The sequence below is a fragment of the Aulonocara stuartgranti genome (assembly GCF_965226115.1).
Source record: "Aulonocara stuartgranti genome assembly, chromosome: 15".
Taxonomy (NCBI): Eukaryota; Metazoa; Chordata; class Actinopteri; order Cichliformes; family Cichlidae; genus Aulonocara; species Aulonocara stuartgranti.
Window position 1 is genome coordinate 12,438,131 of NC_138951.1, and position 24,055 is coordinate 12,462,185.

At 39.0% G+C, this 24,055-nt stretch overlaps 4 protein-coding genes across 6 annotated transcripts in view; 2 read left to right on the plus strand and 2 right to left on the minus strand.

The window, feature by feature from the left end:
* Positions 1 to 4,643, plus strand: part of LOC309689232 (serine/threonine-protein kinase pim-1-like) — a 20,247-nt gene extending 15,604 nt beyond the window's left edge. Inside the window, exons 2-10 of the mRNA XM_082505513.1 lie at positions 1,900 to 1,976; positions 2,369 to 2,605; positions 2,731 to 2,856; positions 2,980 to 3,074; positions 3,213 to 3,260; positions 3,345 to 3,563; positions 3,653 to 3,833; positions 3,920 to 4,090; positions 4,180 to 4,643. Of these exons, the coding sequence (XP_082361639.1) occupies positions 1,900 to 1,976; positions 2,369 to 2,605; positions 2,731 to 2,856; positions 2,980 to 3,074; positions 3,213 to 3,260; positions 3,345 to 3,563; positions 3,653 to 3,833; positions 3,920 to 4,090; positions 4,180 to 4,271 (1,246 nt within the window). The 3' untranslated portion in view covers positions 4,272 to 4,643. The remainder of the gene's footprint in view (positions 1 to 1,899; positions 1,977 to 2,368; positions 2,606 to 2,730; positions 2,857 to 2,979; positions 3,075 to 3,212; positions 3,261 to 3,344; positions 3,564 to 3,652; positions 3,834 to 3,919; positions 4,091 to 4,179) is intronic.
* The window catches only part of LOC309689236 (uncharacterized protein), a 14,711-nt gene extending 1,574 nt beyond the window's left edge, over positions 1 to 13,137 (minus strand). Inside the window, exons 1-5 of one of the 2 annotated variants that reach the window (XM_082505516.1) lie at positions 13,063 to 13,137; positions 7,934 to 8,041; positions 7,532 to 7,698; positions 7,211 to 7,409; positions 7,021 to 7,111 (exon numbers count right to left, since the gene is read on the minus strand). In XM_082505516.1, the coding sequence (XP_082361642.1) occupies positions 7,021 to 7,111; positions 7,211 to 7,409; positions 7,532 to 7,698; positions 7,934 to 8,041; positions 13,063 to 13,104 (607 nt within the window). In that variant the 5' untranslated portion in view covers positions 13,105 to 13,137. Of the gene's footprint in view, positions 1 to 7,020; positions 7,112 to 7,210; positions 7,410 to 7,531; positions 7,699 to 7,933; positions 8,042 to 12,552; positions 12,656 to 13,062 lie in introns of those variants that run through there. The other variant, XM_082505517.1, reaches the window with a different exon arrangement.
* dynlt1b (dynein light chain Tctex-type 1b) lies at positions 13,041 to 15,179 on the plus strand. The gene is made up of 5 exons (XM_082505519.1): positions 13,041 to 13,126; positions 13,273 to 13,314; positions 13,679 to 13,802; positions 14,119 to 14,196; positions 14,988 to 15,179. Exons 1-5 carry the CDS (start codon positions 13,103 to 13,105, stop codon positions 15,056 to 15,058), a joined length of 339 nt encoding a protein of 112 aa, XP_082361645.1. The 5' UTR covers positions 13,041 to 13,102; the 3' UTR covers positions 15,059 to 15,179.
* Positions 15,173 to 22,773, minus strand: tmem181 (transmembrane protein 181). 2 transcript variants are annotated; one of them, XM_082505511.1, is made up of 17 exons: positions 22,467 to 22,773; positions 21,220 to 21,323; positions 21,025 to 21,092; positions 20,042 to 20,132; positions 19,807 to 19,928; positions 19,555 to 19,671; positions 19,349 to 19,429; positions 19,125 to 19,224; positions 18,074 to 18,204; positions 17,890 to 17,981; positions 17,735 to 17,792; positions 17,402 to 17,504; positions 17,260 to 17,311; positions 17,095 to 17,177; positions 16,718 to 16,807; positions 16,566 to 16,632; positions 15,173 to 16,462 (listed from the first exon to the last, which is right to left on the minus strand). In XM_082505511.1, exons 1-17 carry the CDS (start codon positions 22,598 to 22,600, stop codon positions 16,378 to 16,380), a joined length of 1,578 nt encoding a protein of 525 aa, XP_082361637.1. In that variant the 5' UTR covers positions 22,601 to 22,773; the 3' UTR covers positions 15,173 to 16,377. The 2 variants fall into 2 exon arrangements, with proteins under 2 accessions (XP_082361637.1, XP_082361638.1); XM_082505512.1 differs by lacking the exon at positions 22,467 to 22,773 and adding an exon at positions 21,605 to 21,730.
* Positions 22,774 to 24,055: the final 1,282 nt, after the last annotated feature.

Below are 24,055 nucleotides of genomic sequence, written 5' to 3' on the forward strand. Positions count from 1 at the left end.
GCTTAGTGATATTTGATAAAATGTAGTTGTATTTTCACAGGGACATAAAGTGCTTGTCTTACTCCCTTCTTCTAGCTCGAAATTACTTGCCAAGTGGTAAGGACCGTTCATGGTCACACGGTGAGAACATTGGTGTTGACTATGAAGAGATAGGGTCAGACAGGGGAGGGGCCAGTCAGATTTATCAACTCAACCTCCTTAAAGCATGGAGAGAGGCTGAAACCAATCTCTGGTGAGCCCGGTTAAGGAAAGAGATGAGTTGGTGCCTGAGATGCCAAATTCCAACATCCTCATTCCCGCCATTGAGATAACACTCTCACACAGGCCCAGAGAGCAGATGTTGCTGCATTGCAGATGTGTTATACCCCCTGCCCAGCCGAATGACTCTCAAAACGAAAATTTTGCAGAAAATCAATGTGATCGCTTGAATCACTGGAATTATCATCTCGATATCTCTTGTCCTTCTTTCATTTCAGACGTCTTGAAAACAAGTTTTAACAAAGTCCTGGAGAAGTGCCCAATGCTGGAGGACCTCCTGCTTTACCCCTGGCTCAGATAAACTCCTCTCTGACACAAACACACACGCATACTGAATTCACATCTTGCCATACAAATGTGATACAGTAACCAACTTTCTTTCTTTCAGAAAGAAAGAAAATTGGGAGATTCAAAAATTTCCTCACAGTAATGTTTGCATCAGTCTATCAGACGAATCCCCTCCAAGTCCAATATTTACATCAGTTACAGTGATAATGCTTGGTGTCTACTTTCAGCCACCGCAGTAGAATGCCAGGAATGAATCTCATTGAAATTGTAGTTGCATTTGCTATTTCATTTAATTGTCATGGATGATACACAGATAACCCAACAGCAAACAGAGGAAAACAATGGGCTTAAATACACAGAGGGATAAATGAGGGAATAAGACACAGGATGAGAGCACAGCTGCGAGAAATCACAAACAACAAGACCATGGGGAAGGAAAACTGAAAACACTAACATAGTCTAAGGAGCTTAGAAAGAAAACGTCTGGACTTCTTTAAGTTGCTTGAAGATGTTCAAGCAAAGTTTAAGTTCTTTTCATCCGAGAAGGTGAAACATCTTCAAGCAACTTCAAGTCCAGACGCTTTCTTTCCAAACTCCTTAGACTACGATGACCTAGATGACTGAGAACCTTCACAGACATGAAAACACTAACACAGCACACATGACTATCAAAGTAAAACAGCAAACAAGAGACTTTTACAAAGACACAGAGTTGACACAGAGACATGACTGACTGGGGAGAAATTGGGGAACATGGAAACAAGAGTGACTAGACATGACACGTGGGACACAGGGGCAAGGCAAAGTAACAGAAACCTAAAGCCTAAGAATATAACACAAGAAGAAAACAATAAAGAGAACCAAAAACATACATAAGAATAATCAATGAATATAAATGAACAAACACAAAACACTGGGTCACAGACTCACTACCATGACAGTTAAATGTACATAATAAATACTTTAAATCAGATGACAATGTAGCTGACACTGTGTTTATTATAATGTGTGTGGTCAACCACAAATCTTCATACTGTCATCCATAGATGAGGTCTTTATACAAATGATGAAAGATAATGAAAGAAACTGTTTAATTGATATGAAATGATTGAATTATAAGAAATATTATGGCTTTGTCTGCCAGTGTTTTTCTGTAAACTACTTTGAACTACTGGCAGTCAGTGAAGTCACTGAAAGGCAAGATTCTATGTTGTGTTGCCGTAGTTTCCAGAGTTTACTTATAAAGCTCACTTACAGAATTCAGTTAGAAAAGTCAAGCATTTGAAGGGTGCACATTTGAAGGAATATTAACTCAATCTTAGCTCATTACGGTTTACATTTTCGATTTTAAAGGGTCTCCGAAATTACAATGAAAAAGGAAACAAGAAAAATTGCCACTCCAGCCGATAAGAAAGATTCGGGAGATCAAGGTAAGTAAAATAATAAAATCAAATCCTGGTAAAATCCAAATCCTAGAAATGTTGACACTGTGTGAATCATTTTTGGAGCAATTGAATCATATGTTTAATTGAAAATAGCTTTAATACAAGATGTCTAATCAAAGAAAGGTTACCGGTCTTTTGGTAAAATAATGTAATAAGTTTATTCTTGGACTCAACAGTAAAAACAGACCAACAAGTGCCATCAAGATCTAAGACTTAGTAAACCTAGTATCAACTCGCACTGATCAGTTATTTTTTTCATCCCAAGATTAAACTTGTGATCATTTAAGCAAAAGCAATTTCAAATTCTTTGCCATCAAACTGCTTCCAGTCTTGATGTCGGGGACTCTTTTTCACCACTGTGTTGTTGTCGTTTATAGATTGTAAGAGCAGGACTGCTAAAAGAAAGGCCAGTCCTGAAAAGAAGACCCCAATGAAAAGGAGGAGGGTCGCTGAGCAGGCTGGTCCTTCCGCCAGCTCAGATGTGGTCAAAGGAGTGAAGCGCAAGGTTGTGCAAGATGAAGAGGACACAACAAAGAGAGCAAAGAGGGCTAAACTTCTTGACCATATGAGCGGTGACAAGGAGCAAGCATCCTCCTCGTTGGACTCTGGTAAAGGTAGGCTAATTAGTTGAATAAGGGGGTAGATTAAGTGTGGTTGCTAGGTTTAAGATATTGGTGTTTAGTGTTTGTGTCTATCATCCAGTGAGCTGATATGCTTTTGGTGTTTTCCACATCTCCAGACTTGAACAACAAACAGGTGTGCGCAAAAAATGGCAAAAGAAAGGCCACGGGAGACGACAGAGAGTCACCCAAGAAAAAAAAAAGGAATGTGGACCAGGACAAAAAATCAGTGGCAGACCAAAAACGTAAGTAGCAAGCAGCTTGGGTTTTATATTCAAGGGAAGGGCAAAAGGAACATTTAGGCTACAGAGGAGAGTAATTTGTGTCACAGCTGTAATAAAACAAGATTTGCTGTTTTGTCTGTTCAGGTGAATTCCAAGCCAGATATGTGGAGGAGCACCAGCTCGGAGAAGGAGGCTGCGGAGCAGTGTTTTCTGGCTACCGGATAGAAGATCGTTTTCCAGTAAGTGTTCAGATGATGGTAGTAAGACAGGCAGTAACGCAGATAATGGATAATATCGTAAACTGAGACGTCTGCTGTGTTTCCACCTTTCATTATGTCATACTGAGGAAATGCTCACCAATGCTCTGTGTCTTCTAGGTTGCCATCAAACACATTCCCAAAAATAAAGTCTACTGCAAAGTGGCGGTAAGCGTCCAACACTTGAATTAGTTTTACATTACTGGATTGAATGCGGCGTTCCTCATCATCCACTTTGTTGTAATATTTCAGGATGAAAGCGGGAAGATGCTCTCGGTGGAAGTGGCCATTATGGTTAAACTTGCAGGTGAAGCAGAAGGGTCAGTGGGAATATCAGCACCTGTGTCCTTGCTGGAGTGGTTCGACCTTGGCAAAGAGCTGATCCTGGTGCTGGAGAGACCTGTCCCCGCTGTGGACCTGCAAAAATACAAAGCAGAATATGGAAGAACCTTACCAGAGGACAAGGCCAAGGTAGGTTGACTGGGAGAGCCTTAGACTGTACAGCATTCAATCAAGGCAGAAAAGCATTAACTCATTATTGTGTTTTTCATCTTTTCCAGGTCATTCTGAAGCAACTAGTTGATGCTGTAAAGGAACTTGAGGATAAACACATCTTTCATCGGGACATCAAGGGAGAAAACATTCTGATTGAGACCGGCTCCGATGTGCCTCGAGTTCGCATCATTGACTTTGGACTGAGCTGCTTTGTTAAACAGCGATCTCTGTATCGCGTCTTCTATGGTAACATATTCTGCTCCTGCTTTTCACAGATGTAGCAATTTGTGTCTTTTGTTTTAGAAGAAATTGTAATTGTGTCTGTTTGTTAGGCACTCCTCTTCACACCCCTCCCGAGTGGTACAGGAGGAGCTGCTACAGGTGTGGACCCACCACGGTGTGGCAAATGGGAGTGGTGTTGTATGAAGCGCTTCATGCACGGCACTTTAGTACCGAGAGGTTCCTCGCAAAGAAACTGAGCATCAAAAAGCGTCTGTCCACAGGTAAGAAAACTTCACACTTCCAGATTCACTGATGTCTTGGATCACTAGAACTATCATCTTCATCTTTTTGATCTTTTCTTTCTTTCAAGAATGCCAGAATTTCTTGGAGGCATGTTTAACTATAGCCCCGGAGAAGCGCCCAACACTGGAGGAGCTCCAGCTTCACCCCTGGCTAAGATAGCACACACAAACACACAATTCACACCTTATCATATAAGTGTGATACATTGTGGTAACCTCCTTTCTTTTTTCTGTTGGACAGGAATGGGTCAATCTTAAAAAATAAATAAATAAAAAATTAGCTTTTTCGGACTTCCTGTAACCCCCCCAGCCATCCCAGGAAAGGGGATCTCTCTTTGAATGGGCTTTCCCGAGGTTTCTTCCCATCGATCTGGCCCCCTGGGGAGTTTTTCCTCGTCTTCATAGAGAGCTTGGGCTGGGTCAGGAGCTCCATCAAAACTGTCTTTATTTGATGACATTAAAGTCATCAAATAAAGATGTGTTTTACTTAAAGTAAAATTGGATCAAAATAAAACTTGTTTAATTCATCTTTGCTGAGGATTCTCCTTCATTACTATTTTGTTTTGTTTTGTTTTTTTTACCCATGGTGCATTTTGACAAATAAGAAAACTGAATCAGGTTAAAGTGTGCACAAAGACAGTCACACTGCAAATGATCTGAAGACTTGCATCTGTTGCTCTAACCCCCAACTAGTTTAGACAGATTTCCAGGTTCTACCAGAGGTTTTTTCCTTCAAGAAGGGAGTTTTTCCTTCCCACTGTTGCTGAGTGTTTGCTCATAGTGGGTTGTAAAAGCATAAAAGTTAATAAGAGGCATTCATAGCAGAGTTATCACAGAGGGAACTATATAGCTTAAATGTACAATTTCTACAGGACGAATTATAACTTCATTATGTATAAAAGCTTCTGTGGATAATTACTCCTATTTGTAACTTTACACAAGAGAAAGTTTGGTGTCACACTATTTATAACAGGTTGGGTTTTGTCCTCTGAGTTGAGCCTTTGGTTGCAGTTTATTGAAGAATTTCCTCTAAAGTAGCTGTTGATAAAGATTTAAAGTCCTGTTTATATACAGAAATATGCTTTAGTTCATGTTTTTTACATGTCTGCCTCAGTGGATCAGTAGAAGATCTGGCACAGGAAACTAGATGATGAAAAAAGGGTACGAATACACATATATATCTATATCTATATAGATACAGATATATAAACACACACACACACACACAGGTTGCAACGTAGTATTTTCATTTTTTCTTAGCATTTCTTTAACGCCTTGGTGCAAAAGAATACCTTCATCTGTGTGTTGGAAAAAAGAACTACAAATTTGGAAAGGAATTTATTCATGTTCTTACTCATAGATGGAGTACATGGTTTAAAAAACACTGAGGAAACAGATATGAGGCGGCTGTATTAACATAAAAACATTAATACAGTTAAAAATGAATAAAAAGTTGCACGCTTAAACTTATTTCTCTACAGTTTGTACAATTAATCCATGTAACAATAGGTTCTCCCTTAATATAGTAGTTATTAAAATATCTTTACATAAAAATACATTTTTAAGTACTCTCCAGTGGAAGTCTGTTGTGGCTTATGTTTCTAAATGACACAACCATAAAGCAGCCCACAGAATATACAAATATGTCTTTGATAAGTGAATGTTGGCTCCCACAATGGCCTGTTAAGTTATTGCAAAAATAATTTACTGCATAATATGTCAGATTAGAACATGTTATGAGCACAAAACTGAAGGGGAAACAATAAAAACAAAAATGAAAAAACAAATACTAAATTAAGTTAAAGGATATTTCTTACTATACTATATAATTGTATAATGTTGCGTTTGATTGCAAAAGAAAACCCACCAAGAAAAAAAGAAAGAAAGAAAAAGAGAGAATAGTTTAATATATTCAAAACACATTCTTTTCTTTTATTTAAGCTGTAGCGAGATTCAGATGGACAAAAGAGAAAGAAAATTATTACAGATTTGTTTTATTAATCATGAATAAACTTTATTATACACAACTCTAAATTTCAGTTGGTCTTAGAGAACTGAAGAAGCTTCTTGAATGAGAGGTGAAATGCTCTTCAAGAAACTTAAAGAAGTCCAGATGCTTTTCTTTCCAAGCTCCTTAGACTACGATGACCTGAACGACTGAGAACCTTAACAGACAGTTCTTCCCTTCATTCATCATGCCTGATTTCAAAACACCAAGATGGCAGTCGTGAAAACACTCATCTTGAGTCTTCATGGGACTATGGTGAGATCAGTTATGCCTCTTATGATGCTGTCCCAGACTTCAAAGCAGTATAAAACATGTTTGCAGCCTGTAACAACTGTGCATGCGGTTATTTTTCGTTTTAAGATTTCCGTGTTTAAATCATAATAAGATTTATTTTTAATTTTAATTAACTTGAGGTGAGTCAGATTCTTTCATTCAAGTCACTGAATGAATCTCTTGACATGTTTGGGGGTAGGTGCCTTTTGTAGCATTTTAATGCAATTATCTGACAGATTATATGGTCTACACCATAGGTGTCAAACTCTGGCCAAATTTGGCCCGCAACCTAATTACATTTGGCCCGCGAAGCCATACCAAATTACTATTAGAGCTGGCCTACTGGTATTATACAGCTAATATATATTGTTTAGTATTAAGCTTTGCTTGTTCCATATTCAGTTTTTCAGCAAAATGTGTTTGAGTCCATAAGAAAAGATTCATTCTTATATCTGGAGGAATAAATATATTTCAATAAATATTAAAGTTAGCCCGCGACTTTGATCCAGTTTTGAATTTTGGCCCACTGTGTATTTGAGTTTGACACCCCTGGTCTACACTGTTATTAACTATACTAACACTCTGTTCCAGAAGTCTGTGCTGCAAAGAGGCAAAGTGAATACCGCACCTGCAGGAGTAATGGGGGTCATCAGTCGGTTCAGCTGGATGTTCCAGTGCCGTACCTGTTGACTGGCATTCCTCAGCCTCTCCTGAACCTCCTGGAAACAAAAATCATGCAGGCATCTTCATCAGTGTTGTTTTAGAAGAGCACTAAATAAGATGCTGCTCACAAAGCCAGTCAAAACAAACTTGTTCACCTCCAGACGCTGGTGACTTCTTTGGCGAGATGCCTGCAGATCCTGGAGCTCCTGAGAGGCAGAGTTGAGGGCTGAGGGGGTGTCCTCATCGGGACTGCCATCTGACAGCTCCTGTATGGGGCTGAGGTTTTGCATTGTACGTTGCTGCTCCTGGAGGAGCTGGAAATGTTTCCTCTTTTCATCTTCAGCCTGCAGCAACCTGAAGGAGGGGAAAAAGGGAAGAAGCAACTGAAAATGTTAATACTTCTCATGGATATCTCAGATCTCCATCACAAATAAAATAATAAAGGGCCATAATAAGAGTTAGAAATCCATTGTTACCGCTCAAGCTCCAGTCTGGCCCTCTCCTCCTCCAGCCGAGCCTGGATCTCCATATTAAGGGCAACTTCCAGCTGCTGCTGTGTCAGCTCCAGCTCCCTGATCCTCTTCTTCTGTTGTTCAGCCTCCTTTTCCTTCACCTGCATCTCAGCCTGCATGCTGTCTTTTATCTATGCACACACACACACACAGCTACATAAACAGATGCACCAACAGAGCGGTATAAACTGACCTATTCCTGAATTACCTTTTCCTGGACTGTCATAACCATTTTTCCAAATCATTAAAGACTAGGTGTGAATTTTATAATGACAGTCAACATTTTGCTGGAGTTCTCAAAGATCAAAGTCAAGGAGAAAAGACTCTGTACATAATTGGTGTCAAGTGGAAAACTTTTTTTTTTACCATCACAGCCTCTTTCAGCTGTCTTTCCAGTTCCAGCTGCACCTCCCTCTGCTTCCTCCGCTCTCTCTCCTCTGCCTCCCTTCGGCGAGTTTCCAGTTCCCGTGCATGCTGTGAAACAGATGAAAGAGACATTGTTTGCTTTGTGTTTTCACCTCTATCCAGCAGGTGACACTAGGCCATCAGCTTCGAGGTTCAACGTATTGTGCTTTCAGCGGTGCTCTTCTTGATAACTTGGTTGAAGTAAGTGGGTATTTGAGTTCATGTTGCTTTCCTTACAGCTGTAAGTAATCTGCTCATTCCGCTTTTGATCTTTGGCACCAACAAGTGATTTTTTCCCAGAGAAGTGCTGCTCACAGGAGATTTCCTCCATTTCAGACCATTTTCTATAAACCGGTTAGATGGTTGTACAGTTTCTGAAATACTCAGACAAGCCTGTCCGACACAAACAACAATGCATGTTCAAAGTCATTTAAATCCCCTTTGACCTTCAGCAGGTCATCTTATTAATGTATACATGCCTAAATGCACTGAGCTGCTGCTATGTGATAGGCTGATTAGGTATTTGACCTAATGAGCAGCTCAACAGGTGTATCTAACAAAAATTTGGCCAGTGAGTGTACAGTGGGGCAAAAAAGTATTTAGTTAGCCACCGATTGTGCAAGTTCCCCCACTTAACATAAGAGTTATGAGTTATAAGATGCAGGTCGATGTGTAAAAATAACTCAGTTGTTTGGTGGTGGCTATGGCAGGGCTTCCACAGAGGCCAGCAGGTGGATGAGGGAAGGGGAAGCAGGAGGAGAGCCCCGAGGCGGCCACCAGTCCGAGTGTCAGGTGAACTGAACTTCAGGTAAGAAGTTATGACCTGCAGTCTATCTGGGTCAGATATAAACCAAGTTTAGGTGGAGTTTATTTTCGTTGTGCTGACTTTTTACAGTCAGTTACAATACCTCATACTGTGTGAGCTAGCATGACAAGTTTATACAGATGTTCGGTTGCTATGATGTTACTGATAGTGAACTTTATTTTATTCATAAGGTTAGTTAGTAGAGTTGCCAACAGCTCCTTAAAAAATGGAATGGTCCCTCATTCAGAGAAAATATTACGCGTTTGGTATTGAGCTGAGAAGAGACGCAGTTTGTCCCGGACTTCAGCTAGGATGGAAAAAGACACAAAACTGGAGTTATTCTGTCTTTACGCTGCACAGCTGCCTCTTCTCCTCTCATTATCTCTCCTCTCTCTCCTGTTGCTACTTCAATCATGAAACTGATCAATGATCAGCTGATCGTCTCTCTTGTTTGTTTATCACCCACTTTGAGCCAGAAAGAGGAAACCAGCAGATGTCGCGCTAAACAGCAGCAGCACGTTTAAGCTTGATCAGCTGTTGTTAGAATTTATTTAGTTAGAATGTTTGCTGGAGCCACAGCTGTAAAGCTGTAAAGCTGCTGGTCATGATGTCTGTTTAGATATGTGGTGAGAGGGAAACATGAAGATGAAACCAGGAGATGTCCTTACTGAATCATCAGAGCTGAACAGGTGATGGAGAAACAGGTTTACCTTTTAGGTGACAGGAATGAGTTGAAGTTATGAACTGTTTCTGAGAGACAAATAACACCAGGATCCTTTTTTTATGTAGCTGACAGCTGGTAACTGTGCAGGGGCGGGTCTAGCAAAGTGTTGCCAGGGGGCCAGGTAGGGCATTAACAGGGAAAGGTGGGCACAAAGAAATACTTTTCTTTTTTATTCTCATTTAAAATATCTAGCTTTTATTAAATAATTATCTGAATCTTGTGAAGAAAGTTTTTATCTGACGTAAAATGTATGGAAATCATACATATACCAAAAAGACTGTACATCACTGTCACAACAGCATTTGTTTTCATTCAAAGGCTTTATGGCTTTAATACCTGGTGGGCCAATCTGTAGTGAAAATGCCCAATTTTTTGTCCCAGTCCAGCCCTGCAGGTTAATACTGGCAGTGTCACCATGCCAGCTGACTGCATTTCATCATCAGCCAGTGTTGTTCTCAATATTACCAAAGTAAGGCAGCATATAAAGTATTTACTTGCTTTCAGGTTTTATTCAAATGTTAGTCTTTTCAGTTGTTTCTCCACTTTTTTCCTGTTTCAAAATCAAACACCAGTTTGTGAGAAGATTATCTTCTTTTTTTTTTTTTAACAGGCATTGGTTTTGCATTGGAATTGGCTAATTTGCCAATTGTATGTTAAAAATGTTCGTATTTTAATATTCAAAAATGTTTTTGCCCAAAACACATGTGCACTACATGTCAGTAAAAATACTATGCAAATATTGATGTCCTTGAATGCTGAATAAACACTGACTGATTGTATCTCTTGTACTTAATCAACACAGTATCTAAACACTTTGCACCGTAGTGGTTAAAATCTCATTCTAATAAGGTTACGGTTATTAGGTTTACAGGGTTATTGAATTATGGTGAACGGTTGGTAGAATTGTTTTTAACATTATCTGCCAATTACATCTGCCACCCTTCTCCAAATCTGTGCCCCTACCTGGCCCCCCCAACAAAAATTTTCTAGACACGCCACTGCATCCTGGTGCATATATATTGTGCATGCGTGTTCCTTTAGGAAACAGGAAGATTGCTAGGAGAAAGAAACGTATTAATCTTGTTTGTTAGGATCATAGCCATAAATGGAGGACTCTTATAAAGTCCATGGATTTTCATTCACACATATTACATGAGGTATCTACTCTTTACACACTAAGGATCCACACTACCAGGGCTACGGCACACAGCTGTTTTATAAATCATCAAAACCAATACTATCCTAAGATTTATTATATACAAAAATGATCTGTTCCAAAATGTTTTCATGTAATCCTGAAAACAGAAAAACAATCTTCTGCACTATTAACCATCCACAAATGGAAACAACAGACAATACAGGTGATTTTAGCTAAAAAGCCAAGAAAAAATTGTGTGGTGTTTTTTTTTTTTCAAACGATGTAATTTACAGCCACAGAGGACAGAAAGCTGCAGTATGTAGAGAAAGAGAAGAGTTAAACCTATAATCAACATGAGTCCTTGTAGATGGCAGCCTCCGGTTTTTAAAGACTTCTATTGGTCTCTAGTGGACAACAGAGGTAACTGCAGGATTGGAGCCAGAATAGTGTAACTGCAGTTCAAAACGACATATTTTTTTGATTTCCCATAGAAAGTGTGTGTCCAGCCACGTGTCAGTCCAAGTGGCAGGATTTAGTAATTCTGGTAATAGTTAAATGTAAGTCATTCACAAATATTAAGTCGCAAGATTTCAGTCTGACTAACCTTGGAAGATTACACGAAGACAATGTCCAGATATGCAGACGCACGCATATATCTAGCGTATAAGAAATTTCTTTGCACAAACTGTTGAGTCAAATGCCATTTGTTTTTCACAGCTTCAGGGGGTGCACCGTTCCTAGAAATACTGCAATACCAGGTCGATGCGTGGAGTGGACGGAGCAAGCCCCTATTCCATCTCCCTGCTCCAAAAATCAATTTAATATATGGTCCCCGGGTAGGGGACGTATCAGATATTAAACTGATAAGAACAGATACTACACTTGATCTTAGCCAAAAGGCCGAGAAGCGATACCCACATATCGCACGACAGAAACCACTCATTCTGCTTACTGCAACTCTAACTCATGGTTACAATGAAGAACACAGTCGCCTTCTAACAAATGGTAGAGGACAGGTCGATGTTTTACTGACGTTTTACCTCCGAAACATCACAATATAACTATGGTCGGCATGTTTCAGTTTTTAAACGGCGCCACATATATGACGACACTTTAGTTTCTGAAACGCCGGTCAGCGCATGCCGGTTAATGAGATTCAAAATCACGTGGTCGCCTGCAGTCCAATCAGCGGTCGTTGAGACGGAGCGTCTTCAATTCATTTTTATAACTTTCTTGGCGTTATAATTGTTTTCATAATATGATAATTACAAGATGAAAGAATTATAATACCAGTATCGTGCGTTGAAATGAAACGACGAAAATCAAATAAACACGTCTATGATTGTTTAAGGTTACACAAAGACACACTTCCGCCCTCAGGTGTACAGACAGAAAACTGCACAAAGTCTACTCTAGACCACAGTAATCTACTGTAGATTACTGACACTGGATTTGCAGCAGTTTCTAACCATGGAAGTGGACATACAAAACTAGCTTAAATAAATTACAATTATTTCTGCATTTTTGTAACTTTGGTGTGAAATGACTCTTCCCAAAGCCTGATAGGGTAATGGCTTTCCTGGCTATTTCTGAGAAGGGTGAAGTTGGCCAAGTCTGAGAAAACTTGCAGCTGGAGGTTGAAAGTCTTGGTTTATCTTTTCTGCATTTGTATTACTTTAACGAACTAACCCCAGTGCTATTTAAAAAAAAACATGACAAACAAACAAAAGAAAAGCGAATACATTTTTTACACTTTAGCTTGTTTAACAGTTAGCAAAACACCCTTAGGTTAGAAAACACACAAAAAACAAACAAACAAAAAAAAGTAGGATTAACTATAGGAAAACTATAGAAAACAAGTTTGCAAAAGCAGTTTATGTAAAGTTAACACAATAATCAGTCATTTTACTGACCTGTCACTTAACCTCATTAGTTGTAAAATGTTCCTCCAGATATTCCTCTTTAGTACCACTTGCTTTTTCAGCCTTTCCTTGCCCTTGTTCCAACGTTTTTGAGACTTGTTGCTGCCTTTAAAATCAAAAGGACGTGCTTCCAACTTTTCTTCCTTATACCGTTGCATAACCTGTTTATTTTCCCATTATATCGTGCCACAAGGAAAATGTATTTGTGGGTACGATTACCGCTGAACGGTATGAAAAGGTTTTAGAGTAACACATGCTCCCATCCAGAAATGGACTTGAAGCATCATGAAAATTAATAATAATAATAATAATAATAATAATAATAATAATAATAATAATGTCATTTTTCGTCATTTTTATAAAAAATGTTTGGTTTTTTTCTTTCTTTCTTTGATATTATTTCTGTAAATACTTGTGTTTTCCGATGAATTAACGCCTGTTGATAACTCCCTGTACAATTTTCTCTCTTCTCGATACGCATTTATTGTGAAGGAAACCTACCGGAAGTGATATATCTAGGTTGCTCCGGGAGGCCGAAGCCATGGACTATCAGATAGAAGAAGAGGTGGGTTTGTTCATAGAAACTAGTTGTTGTTGCACGTTTTTCCTGTCACATACTTTGAATTCGCGTGCAGACTACGTTTCCCTGAAAGTGTGGTTAGAAGGCTGTGTCGCCTTGCTAGCTTTAACGGCGCTTTTTTCATTCAACAGGCTGGGTTCGTCGTTGAAGACGTGAGCACAATCATAAAAGAGGTATAAAAAAAAAAGTTGTTGTTTTTTTAAAAACAACCCTTGGCAGTGTTGGTATTTTTAGTTTCACCCCCAAAAAGCTCGAGTTTAGGTTCTGTCGGGCCTTGGCTTTCAAATTTGTGTGTAGGAATGACCGGTTGCTAAGGGCACGGTAGCGGTTGCTAGGCAATGTCTCTAGCTGAACAGTTATACAGTACTCCACTAATTTGCCCTACCATATTCACTCCTTGAGGAAAACCTTTATTAAAAGTCTTAATTTTATTACCTTCTAAAAATAATAATAGCTGTATAAGACTTATTGTAAGCTGTTTGATTACTGTGTTGATTACTTTGTTTTTTTTTAATGATTAAAAAAATGTCTGTATAGTCGGTGGAAGCAACCATAGGAGGAAATGCCTACCAGCACAACCGAGTGAACCAGTGGACCACCAGTATAGTGGAGCAGTGCCTCAGTCAGCTCAGCAAGCTGGGAAAGCCTTTCAAATATATTTGTATGTGGACTCCTACCCGTGAAATAACCACCTTGTGTCTCTTGTGGTTTTCAGTGGACGTTAAAAAACAATATATATGTTTTTACTGGATTTCTAATTCAGTTTTATCTGGATTTTTTTAACACATTTGACTTTATTGTATGCATTTTATTTTTATTTCAAATTAGTATTATTTCATGCTGAATTTTATTTTATGGACTTATTTTATACTTCTAAGTGCTATAAAATAATGTGCAATTTATGTTTCTCTGCTACAACAAAGGAATTTCCCAATGTATTTTTTTTTTAATCTTATTATCTTCTCTTGTTCTGTTAGTAACCTGTGTCATCATGCAGAAAAATGGAGCAGGTATGCAAACAGCCAGCACATGCTTCTGGGACAACTCTACCGATGGTAAAGACAAAAACACTTGTGTATTTCTCATGTAGAATGTGTTCTTTTTTTAAGTTATTGGTTTATCAATGAAAGGATTTGTGTCCCAGACTGTGCGTGTGACTGTTTAGATTGTATTTCAGTACAACCTCAGATGAACAGCAATACAGTGATTTAATAAAAACTAAGCGCAAGTGCAACAGGAGAATGTAAAATACTAAGTACATATTTGCTGCATACATTTATTTATGCTTTAAGAGAGTGTAATAGTATCAATAGTATAATAATCAAATACACTTCATTAACTGATCATCAGCAACTGCAATGATCAGCAAGTGTGATGCCCAAATCTCTGCCCGAGCAGGTTTGGGCAGTTTCGTTATTACAATGTTGAGGAGGACAAATTCCAGTAATACCATGGAGAAGCACATCAGTTGTTCTTCATCTGAACTTGTATTTACATCATTTTAGAAGCTGCTAAGGACCCAGTTATTTTTATCATGTCCTAATACTAAAACTTTTGAACTAAAACAGAACTGAACAACTGATATCTCAGGCTGTTAATCATGTTTTGCACATGATTTGCTAATTAAAAGACAAATTCAGATCTAAATTAAGTTTGACTCCCCTGATGTAGAGGCTTAATCAGGGCTCAGAACAGTAAAGATGAATACAGAGGAACTGATCATCTTAATAACTGATTCATGATTTATATTTTTAGTTTTCTGTGAGAAAATTAACCCCTTATTTTGTTTGAATGTATAAATTTAACTCCGCTACTTACTGATATAATGTAATGTTATACCCAACAGGAAGCTGTACAGTGAGATGGGAGAACAAGTCTGTGTACTGCATTGTCAGTGTATTCGGGCTCGCCATCTGAACCTACATCACCAAACCCAGTGATTGTGTCCACATTTTTGAGAACTCCCGCTGTTTGTTTTGGGATTTTGATATGTTCATCTTGTGTGTTAAGAGAGATTTATTAAAACAGATATGCCTTATGTACATAGTTTTATTTACACAACATGACATGATACTGCTACATGTACAAGCTTTATCTTTTGAAGCAACAAATATTGCAGGTATTTTTTAAACACCAAAAACCACCCAGTTTAACCACCTTAAACTAACAAAAGCTACACTTGCACCGAAAGAATCAGACATGTACACTAATCTTGACGCACTTACAATTCTTAAGATTGCAGTCCCATTTAGAAGAAAATTGGGTGATGTAGAGACAAGGCACCATCTTGGTTAAAATATATATTTACAGAGAAGAGAAATAAATTTTTTTGGCCAATTTGTCAACTTGACCTCCAGCTTTAGGCAACTGAAAAAAATGGCACAGTTTCCCACATTGTAAGGAAATATGGGCAAAGCTGCTGGGGGAAAAAAGTTTGCTTCAAAACAATCCAACAACTACTGTACATGCTGGGATAAAGAAACATTTAACATGATAGGTCTGTAGTCCATTATACTGCTGTGAGAAAATACATGCAATGTGTCACAAAATACAGTGTCATCACTTTTTTGGCAAGATAAATAAAATTCTTGAAAAGTGCATTTACATATAGCTGCTTTGCCAAAAATAGAAATAGTGAGTGGTACCAGCGGTCGAGTTTAAGGCTCTCTGTATTCAGCGTCTTGAAGACAGCAGACTCCCTGTTTACATGTCGTGTCAGGACAAGCGAGCCACACTGTATCTCATGTGCAGCAGATGCAGCATTACCTGTAAATGTCACTCAGCTCTGACCAGATAAGTGACTTCCCATTGTTCCCAGAGTGGAAAGAAATGGCATTAACACAAGAAAGACAACGGTTGTTTAATACAAGGCTTTTTTTTTTTTTTTAAAGGAAAAAGAAATTATGAAGAAATGATGATTTCACAGAAACATCCCTGGTTAATATGAGTCCTTTTTCCTGATAATTTTAATCATCAAGTTGAGAAAAAAGGCTGGCAATGGGTAGGTGAGGGTAGGCGGTTTATAGATTAAAACAAAGTGTTTGTTTCCCTTATTTTCAATTAAGAAAAAAAGTCTGAGTGGCTACATCATACCTCACCATCCAAAAGCAGTACATTCAGTAGACATGAACCGTTTTAAAAATATAATTATGTACACTTTGGAGTACATAAATTCATGTGCATCCTTTTTGTACATGTGCACAAGAGTTTCCAACGTGGACACAGTCAGAGATACCTCAGTCACTGTCACTCTCATCCTGGTACTTGGCAGTTGCTTTGATCGCACGCCCGTTTTGTAAAGGCATGTCTTCATAATCACTCCTGAAAAAAAACAAGAAAAATATCAGGGGGTCTAGTATGCTTACACTGAGTTTACTCTGCACAATTAAAAAGGATTTGAAAGGCGAGTAGATAAAACACCTACCCGTATATCACTTCGTCGTCTGAGTCATTTAGCATGGAGAAAGCTGGATTATCCTTCAACTGGGAGTCTGGGAAATTCAACATAAAATTTGAATTTAAAAAAAAAAGCGTGCTGGTATAAATGAGCAACAAAGAAACTTCTATCTAACTCACCATAAAGTGCATTTTTCGAAGGAGAATACACAAATGCTAATGTGTACAAGTAAAAGTTGAGCAGGCCATAGAAGGACAAAAATTCAGCTGGTATGTTTTGAATTAAGGAACAGTGATGATCAAATGGACTAGTACTTATATAGCACTATTTGAACACTCATAGTACTTTCTTTACTACAAGCCTCATTCACACACACATCCAGCATGTTTTTCAAATCAGGGTTCAGTATCTAGCCAAAGGATCCTTCAACATGTAGACTAGAGGACGCGGGAATTGAACCACTGGCCTTAGAGGACAACCCACTCCACCTCATGAACCAATAAATATGCCAAGTTGTGATGAAAATGAGCACAAATGAATACAAGTCAAAGGATATAGTTCTGGTAATGGGTGGACAATTCAGCAACAAAGTTGTCTTGAAGAGCCTTAGCACCAAACCTCAGGTAGAGAATAGCCATGCTGCGGGAGAAAGAGAGGTTAATCAGAAACACAGAAATAGTGAAAACATTTAAAAAAAAAGTTTGCTCTTTGTTGAACATACCTTATAATAAGAACCACAAACGTCAGCGCTGTCAGAAACTTGAGCCGGAGATCTGGTGATCGAGAAGAGACAGCTGGTTAACACTTTTACATTAAAAGTTGAAGTCGAATCGAACGCTGAGAGTTGTGGTGTGCTCTGATACCTGAGTAAGGCATGTTCTTAAGTTCAGAACAAGCTCTGACAATCAGGAATATCAAGTATAAGATGTAGAGGGCGACGACAATCAGGAAGAAGACTTTCATACCCTTTAAAAAAATAACAAAGGGCTCAAAATAAATGAAAGTAGACCTGAAGCTATTTCTATGTAATATCTATCCATAAGGACATTAATCAAATTAAAATGAACAAAAATTTATAAACTTTAGTCTTTTAAATGACAAATTACAGATAAAACATTACACACTGGATAAGAAATTTCTTCAGCTTTCACTTTATAAGAAGCTGTTTAAAGAAGTGCTAACGGTAACAGTCTTACCTGAAAGTTCGCTATATCCACTTTGTACTGATAGGTGGGATCTTGGAGTTCATTAACCCTGAAAATTCAGATGGAGTAAAGCTTAGTCTGCTTGTTCGGTATGCATATAAATCACAAGTTCAATGAGCTGGGTTCTGTCTGGAGGTCGTGCTTACGTTTGCCATATGCCCAGAGTAACTGCTGACAGCCACAGAAGACCGACGATAACCAGCTTAGGCAGGTAGAAAGTCAGAAATTTCCTCTCACCCTGCAGAAGCAAAACACCAAGATAAAAGATTCATGTTGGTGTGCTAAAAATGGAAGGAAATCACTGAAGCTGCAGATTAATACTGTACCCACCTGGACTCTGATGCCGTGATAAACACAAAGCCAGAAGAGCAGCAGAGCACACAGGAACAGTGCCTGAAAGAAGGTGTCCAAGGTCCCTGGAAACCAGCTGTTCACCAGGAATGACAGCGGGAAGAAAGGATCTGAACGATGAAAACAAACAAACTGTTGAGTGTGTACACAGAGAGGTGTATGTTTTCTTATAGAAATTATTACCCAAATGTTCTTATTGGATGATTTATGTTTCTGTAATGTGTCAGGTGACGTGTTCACCACGCTTCATATCACCTGTTTGTAAGAGTCAGCTCTCTAAAACTTTAAATACACATGCATAAATAAAAAATATATATATAAATGGCAACTAGTCTCTACAACTCAGATATAATGTTTGTAAGTGGAAACGTATTTTAATTTAGTTATATCCATTTTCTCCCACTTATCCAGAGGGGGCACTTTACACCCTCTGTCCAGCCACTCCAACAGCTCTTCTTTCTTTAGCTCCTCTCAAATGACTTAGCTCCTGACCCTATCTCTAAGGAAGAGCCCAGACAATACTCTGAGAATTCTCATGTCCCTCACTTGTACTTGAATACCCACAGCATGTGACCATACATAACCATACATGAGGGTAGGTAGAACGGTAGATCACACTCATCTCTACTGTCACCATAATATACTGCATCACGGCAGACTCATGCACCAATCCACCTATCAATCTCCCACCACCCCTATCTAGCTGAGAGCCACAGCCTCAAGACTTGCAGGTCCTCATCCTCATCCCTGCTACAAACTGCCCCAGTGCAAGGTGGAGGTTGTCACACAATGAAGCCAACAGGACCAGCTCATCCACAAAAAAGTAGAGATAAGATGCAAGACCACTGAAATCGATCCCCTCCTTCCCCTTGGGCACATGTAGAAACGCTGTCTGTCAAAATTATGAACAGAATAGAAGACAAAAGACAGCCCTGGGAAACTCCAGCTTTTGTTTGTTGAGTTGGTGCAATCGGCTCCAGGTGTGTAAGTGACAGGTAAAATGTGTCCTCAAGTGAGAAGAGAAACTTACCATTGTAGAGCAGCAACAAAGGGAGAAGAATAGACATCCACTTCTGCTCTATCCCCCAGTCTCTCATGGAAAATTTCCTCAGTGAGTGAGCAAACATACACTGGCACAAACAGGAAAAAGTACCATTAGTTATCCCATCTGGAAAAAGGTTTTGGTTTTAAGTGCTATAATAGGACAGAATGTGCAGATCAAACTGAATGGAAAAAAAATTATCATGTTCTTACGGTCACCATGAAGGTCAATACCACAAAGACAAACCGGAACCAAATTTCCACTTGTGAGAAGGTGGAATTATATGTTTTCCACTGAAGAGGGAAAAACAGGGGAGCAAGAGAGAGAGGAGTTCAAAAGCATGCGAGTTACTTGAGGCCTTGAGCAATTTAAAAAACAAACAAACAAACAAAAAAAACCTGGGATCTTTTTAACTTACCACAAACTTAACCTTGATGTCATATGTGATATTTTCAAGGCCTTTGAAGCTCACCATAACCTGGTACTGGGTGTAGTTCAGGTAGCCCAGATGCAGTACAATGATCTCATCGCAATTCTGTGAGGTGAGACAAAAAGAAAAAAGCAAAACAACACATGCTCAATAACCATCTGCACTACTTCTTAAATGTGCATCTAAAATTGTCTTCTCTGACACACACACTGCTGTGAGAGCAGGCTGACCGATACTTACAGCAGCCGCGCAGTGCAGCATCCGTGACTTAATGCGCCCGTTGTTGATGTGCATCACGCTGGCATCCTGCATCACTCCCTTCAACTCAACGTTGATCTCAAAGGGCTGCTTGAAATCTCTCACTGACAGCACAAATAACAGTAGTGTTACGTGGTGTTACGCATATTATACTAAAAGAGAAAGTTGTCTCCACCCCAACACAAAACTGTAAAAAGCTCAATCTGTGGTCTCTTACTTTTGCTGTTTTCAGCCTGCATCACACATGTGAGCCACAGCTGCTGATTGTAGGTGGTCAGGGGAGAAGAAACTAGATGAAAGGGCCCAGTCTGAAAACACATAAAGAAAGGCACAATCTGTTTATACATTTATTATTATTATTACTATTATCAGCAAACTTCAATTATTAAAAAATTTCACAAAATGAGAACGCTTTTCTCAGACCAACATAAAACAAAATAAACTGCTACAATCAATGACAATGTAATAAACAAACATAACAATAACATGCTTCGCTAAAGTATCCTTGGGCAAGATATTGAACCCCTAAAACCTTCTGATAAGTTGTGAACTTTCAACGACACGCTGTTAAAGACACAGTTGAACTATGAACATTAAGGTGATGTAATAAAATGTGCTTCTTATCAAGGTGCTGCACTGACATACATTTTTAAAGAGCTCTTCAAATAAAGATTATAACCTATACTAACACAGTAAAGTGAATTTGTAGAGTGAAATCTGATTAATTAATGATAATTAATAATAATAAAGCCTGGTTAATGCAAACCAACTGATGGTTAATCTCAAAGCCTTAAGAAGATCATCTCTGCAGCAAGAAGAGAAATTATGAGTGGAGAGGATGAATCATTTCACTTTATAAGCCATTTAATCCTATCCCTTTAAAATTCCAATTTAAGCGAATCACCAAGTTCTCCGTGACTGCATGAAATAGCACAATAAAAAGACACTAGGGAAAATATCTAAAACTAGATTTTTGCAGTCTATCTTTGGGACATTTAAGTTTCACCACAGCAAAACAATATCAATATTGTTAAGAAGCATTGTGTAAAAGGAGTCTAATTCTCCAAGCAGTGACTCTCTTATCAACATTTTCCATCAAATTCAAAGTAATGGGCATTTCCTTGACTTTTCAACAACGGTCCTCAAATATTTTAGTGCAGAACTGCCGATGCATATCCTTCTATCTAACAAATGCCTCACCTTAACAGAAACGTTTTTTGCAAGGAACTGGTCACCATTGTGCTCCTGCTCAGCAATAATCCTTGGACCTACAAAATAAAACACTTGTTAAATCAGTGCAACATCCCAGAAACCTAACCTAACCTCAAACAGGAAAAGATAGGCGATGGCTGGTTTATTTTAACGTCTACATTTGAATGATCACTGTCATCATACCTGTTATTCCTATGAAGACTGTGAGGCCGAAGCACATCAGGAAGACCACGAAGACTAGCACAAAATGTCTTTTAGATAGGGTGTACAGCCGCATGGGAGCCAATCTGTCACGGGGAGACAGTCACTGGGGTTATCACACACTAAGTAAGACATCCACACGAAGAAAGTAGCACGAACGAAACCTGGTGGTGAATATTTGCTTAGTGGTTTCGGTGTTAGCTCAGAGGCTGTTCAGAGACGGATATGTCAACAGTGATTAGCTCCCATGCTACTTCATGCTAGCAGTGGTTGATCCCAGCAGAGCCACACAGTGCCTCTAACGCTACTTTTCGTGCTTGTAAGTACTAGTGGAGTACTTCGAGGATCTCGGCTGGACAAATCTTACCCGTACATGTCCATTTCTGTCGGTTAGCGACGTTGGTCAAGTGAAAACCCGTGAAAATTTCGCAGTGAATCCACATCCGCGTATCAACATCACTCCACGACAACTGGAATGCAACGTCATGGAATGGGAGGGGCGGAGTCTCGTGACGGCAGCAGACAGGGGAAAGGGGTCGTGAAAAGGAGGCTTCTGGGAGTGAAGGAGCATCCCATTGCCTCCTTTGTTTATCAGCTCACTAACGTTTAGTACCTTAACACTATGCAAAGCGTTACATACACTAAATTAATTTAGTGTTGTACATTACATCGATATATTTAATCTATGGTAACAGAGCCTTATTTTATTCAGGCGTGTGATTAAATATCTTCAAAGTGACGGCTGATTGTAGTTTCGCGCAGGCGTAGTGGGAACACATCGCATGTCGAGCGTTGACTTCTAACAACCGGAGTGATGAAAATTATATCTCTCACGAATCATACAACCAACCATTTGCTTTTGTACAATTAAATATGGCTTTTAACCGACATTAAAATACATCTAAAGAAATACATTTCTACAGGGTAGCACTTGTTGCCTTTGGTAGAAATCGTACCGCGTTTAAATTGCGGATTTAGCTAACATATGTGCTCTAAGTGTATGTCGGCAAAGGACTCAGCCTTTCCCGTTTTCCCCATTTATTTGAATTTCTCCTGCCTTATGGTTTAGAAAACCACTGGTTCTGTATAACATTTTTTTTTAAACGAAAAAAAGACGGATGGCTGGCGTCACGACAGAGATGTAAGATATTTCTGATTTAAAACGCAGACGTACACAATGAAAGTAAACCCACCATGCATGTGTGTATATTTAAGCTAGAGGCGCCTACCTATAAAAGCGGTCATCGCGATAAGGTGTCAGGTCCTCTTTGAGCTCATTGTAGGCCTCCCGTATTTTCCTACAGAAATACTTGAGCTCGCTGTACAGAGGGTTCTCCAGGCCGGACGAGTAGTCGGTGTCCATTATTATTATTATTATCACACCCGAAATGGCGATGAGTAAACAATCCGGGGGCCTCAGTAAAAGGCGCAGTCACCTGTCACGTATTGTTACGTGCGTAAATTAAAAGTGCAGCCCAAGCCGTTTTGTTTGTGTGGCTTAAAAAAAAAGGGCTGTTAAAACAAGAAAAGAAGAGCGGGGGGCGGAAACGTAGAGGACAGTCACATGATCAGAGTTCAGCACCAGGGACAGAGGCTGTTAACAGGAAGCTACATTGGTCAGTAAGAAGTGTCTGTGGAGCCGTCTTTTAGCTCTAACAACCCCCATAGACCACGGTTGCATAAAATAAATTAGTAAACAATTTATTGCGTCTTAGCGCAATCTGAGTCACACTGATTGACAGGAGGTGCGAGCAATCACTGAAAAATGGGTGGATTCAAACATATAGATAATATAGGGGTTTTTTCCCCTTAACGTAAAGACAAAATAACTAATTTAATTTATTCTACAAACTGGCATTACACCAGCCAAACCATTTAAGCACATACACAGTTTAATAAACTCTAAAAACTGTAAAATGCAACAAAAATAAAAAATAAAAAAAATAATATGACAAAAAATGAGGTAAAACTGCAAGTACAAATCTAAATACGACAAAACATGAGGTAAATTCTTAATTTTTATGCGCGCTTTCGCATAAATATTAATTACGGTAAATGAAGTGTGCGATTAAACTCAAGGCTTTTTCTTCTATTTTAAAATATTGATAAAGTCTCCTTTAATAAGAGGAATTAAGTTCTTTTTTATCTGTGCTATAGGAAGCTGTGCTTTGGGAACGTCCACAGGTTTATACACATCTCAGTAGCAGAATCTCAGACTGTACATGTATTAAATTAGTCAAAATTACGATGTTCTTTGTCTTTTCTCAGCAGTAAAAGTCATATTAATTGGTACTATCAGTGATGGCTGTACAGGTGTGTCGCACTCGCCACTTTCAAAGTGTCTGCTGTCTGAGATAACAGAACCACCTTGTATATACTGGTTCAGCAGCTGCTTAGATCTGATTTCAACCATGTGGACGTTTGCCTCAGTATTCAATGTTGAGGTCTGGCATGTGTTTGATGGAAGGCTGTGAACACTCACTGTTGTACCTCTTTCGTGAACTCTTCTGCACATATTGATAATTTCAACAAAACCATTTGGATTCATCACTTCATAATACACAGTGCCACTGATTAGCAGTCCAGTTCTTGTTTAATTTGGCACACTGCAGCCTTTTCTCTATGTTTTCATTTCTTAAGTGTGGCTTCTTGATAGTCACCTTTTCATTGAGACCATTTCTAATGTGGATTCAGTGAACTGATGGATCAACTGAAGAGTCAGCTGCTAGCTCAGGTCCTGGATTTTCTTTCCCATCTTGTAAGGACACGACTTTCAGATACCGTTCATCTGCTGTAGAGTGTTTTTAGGCCACCCACT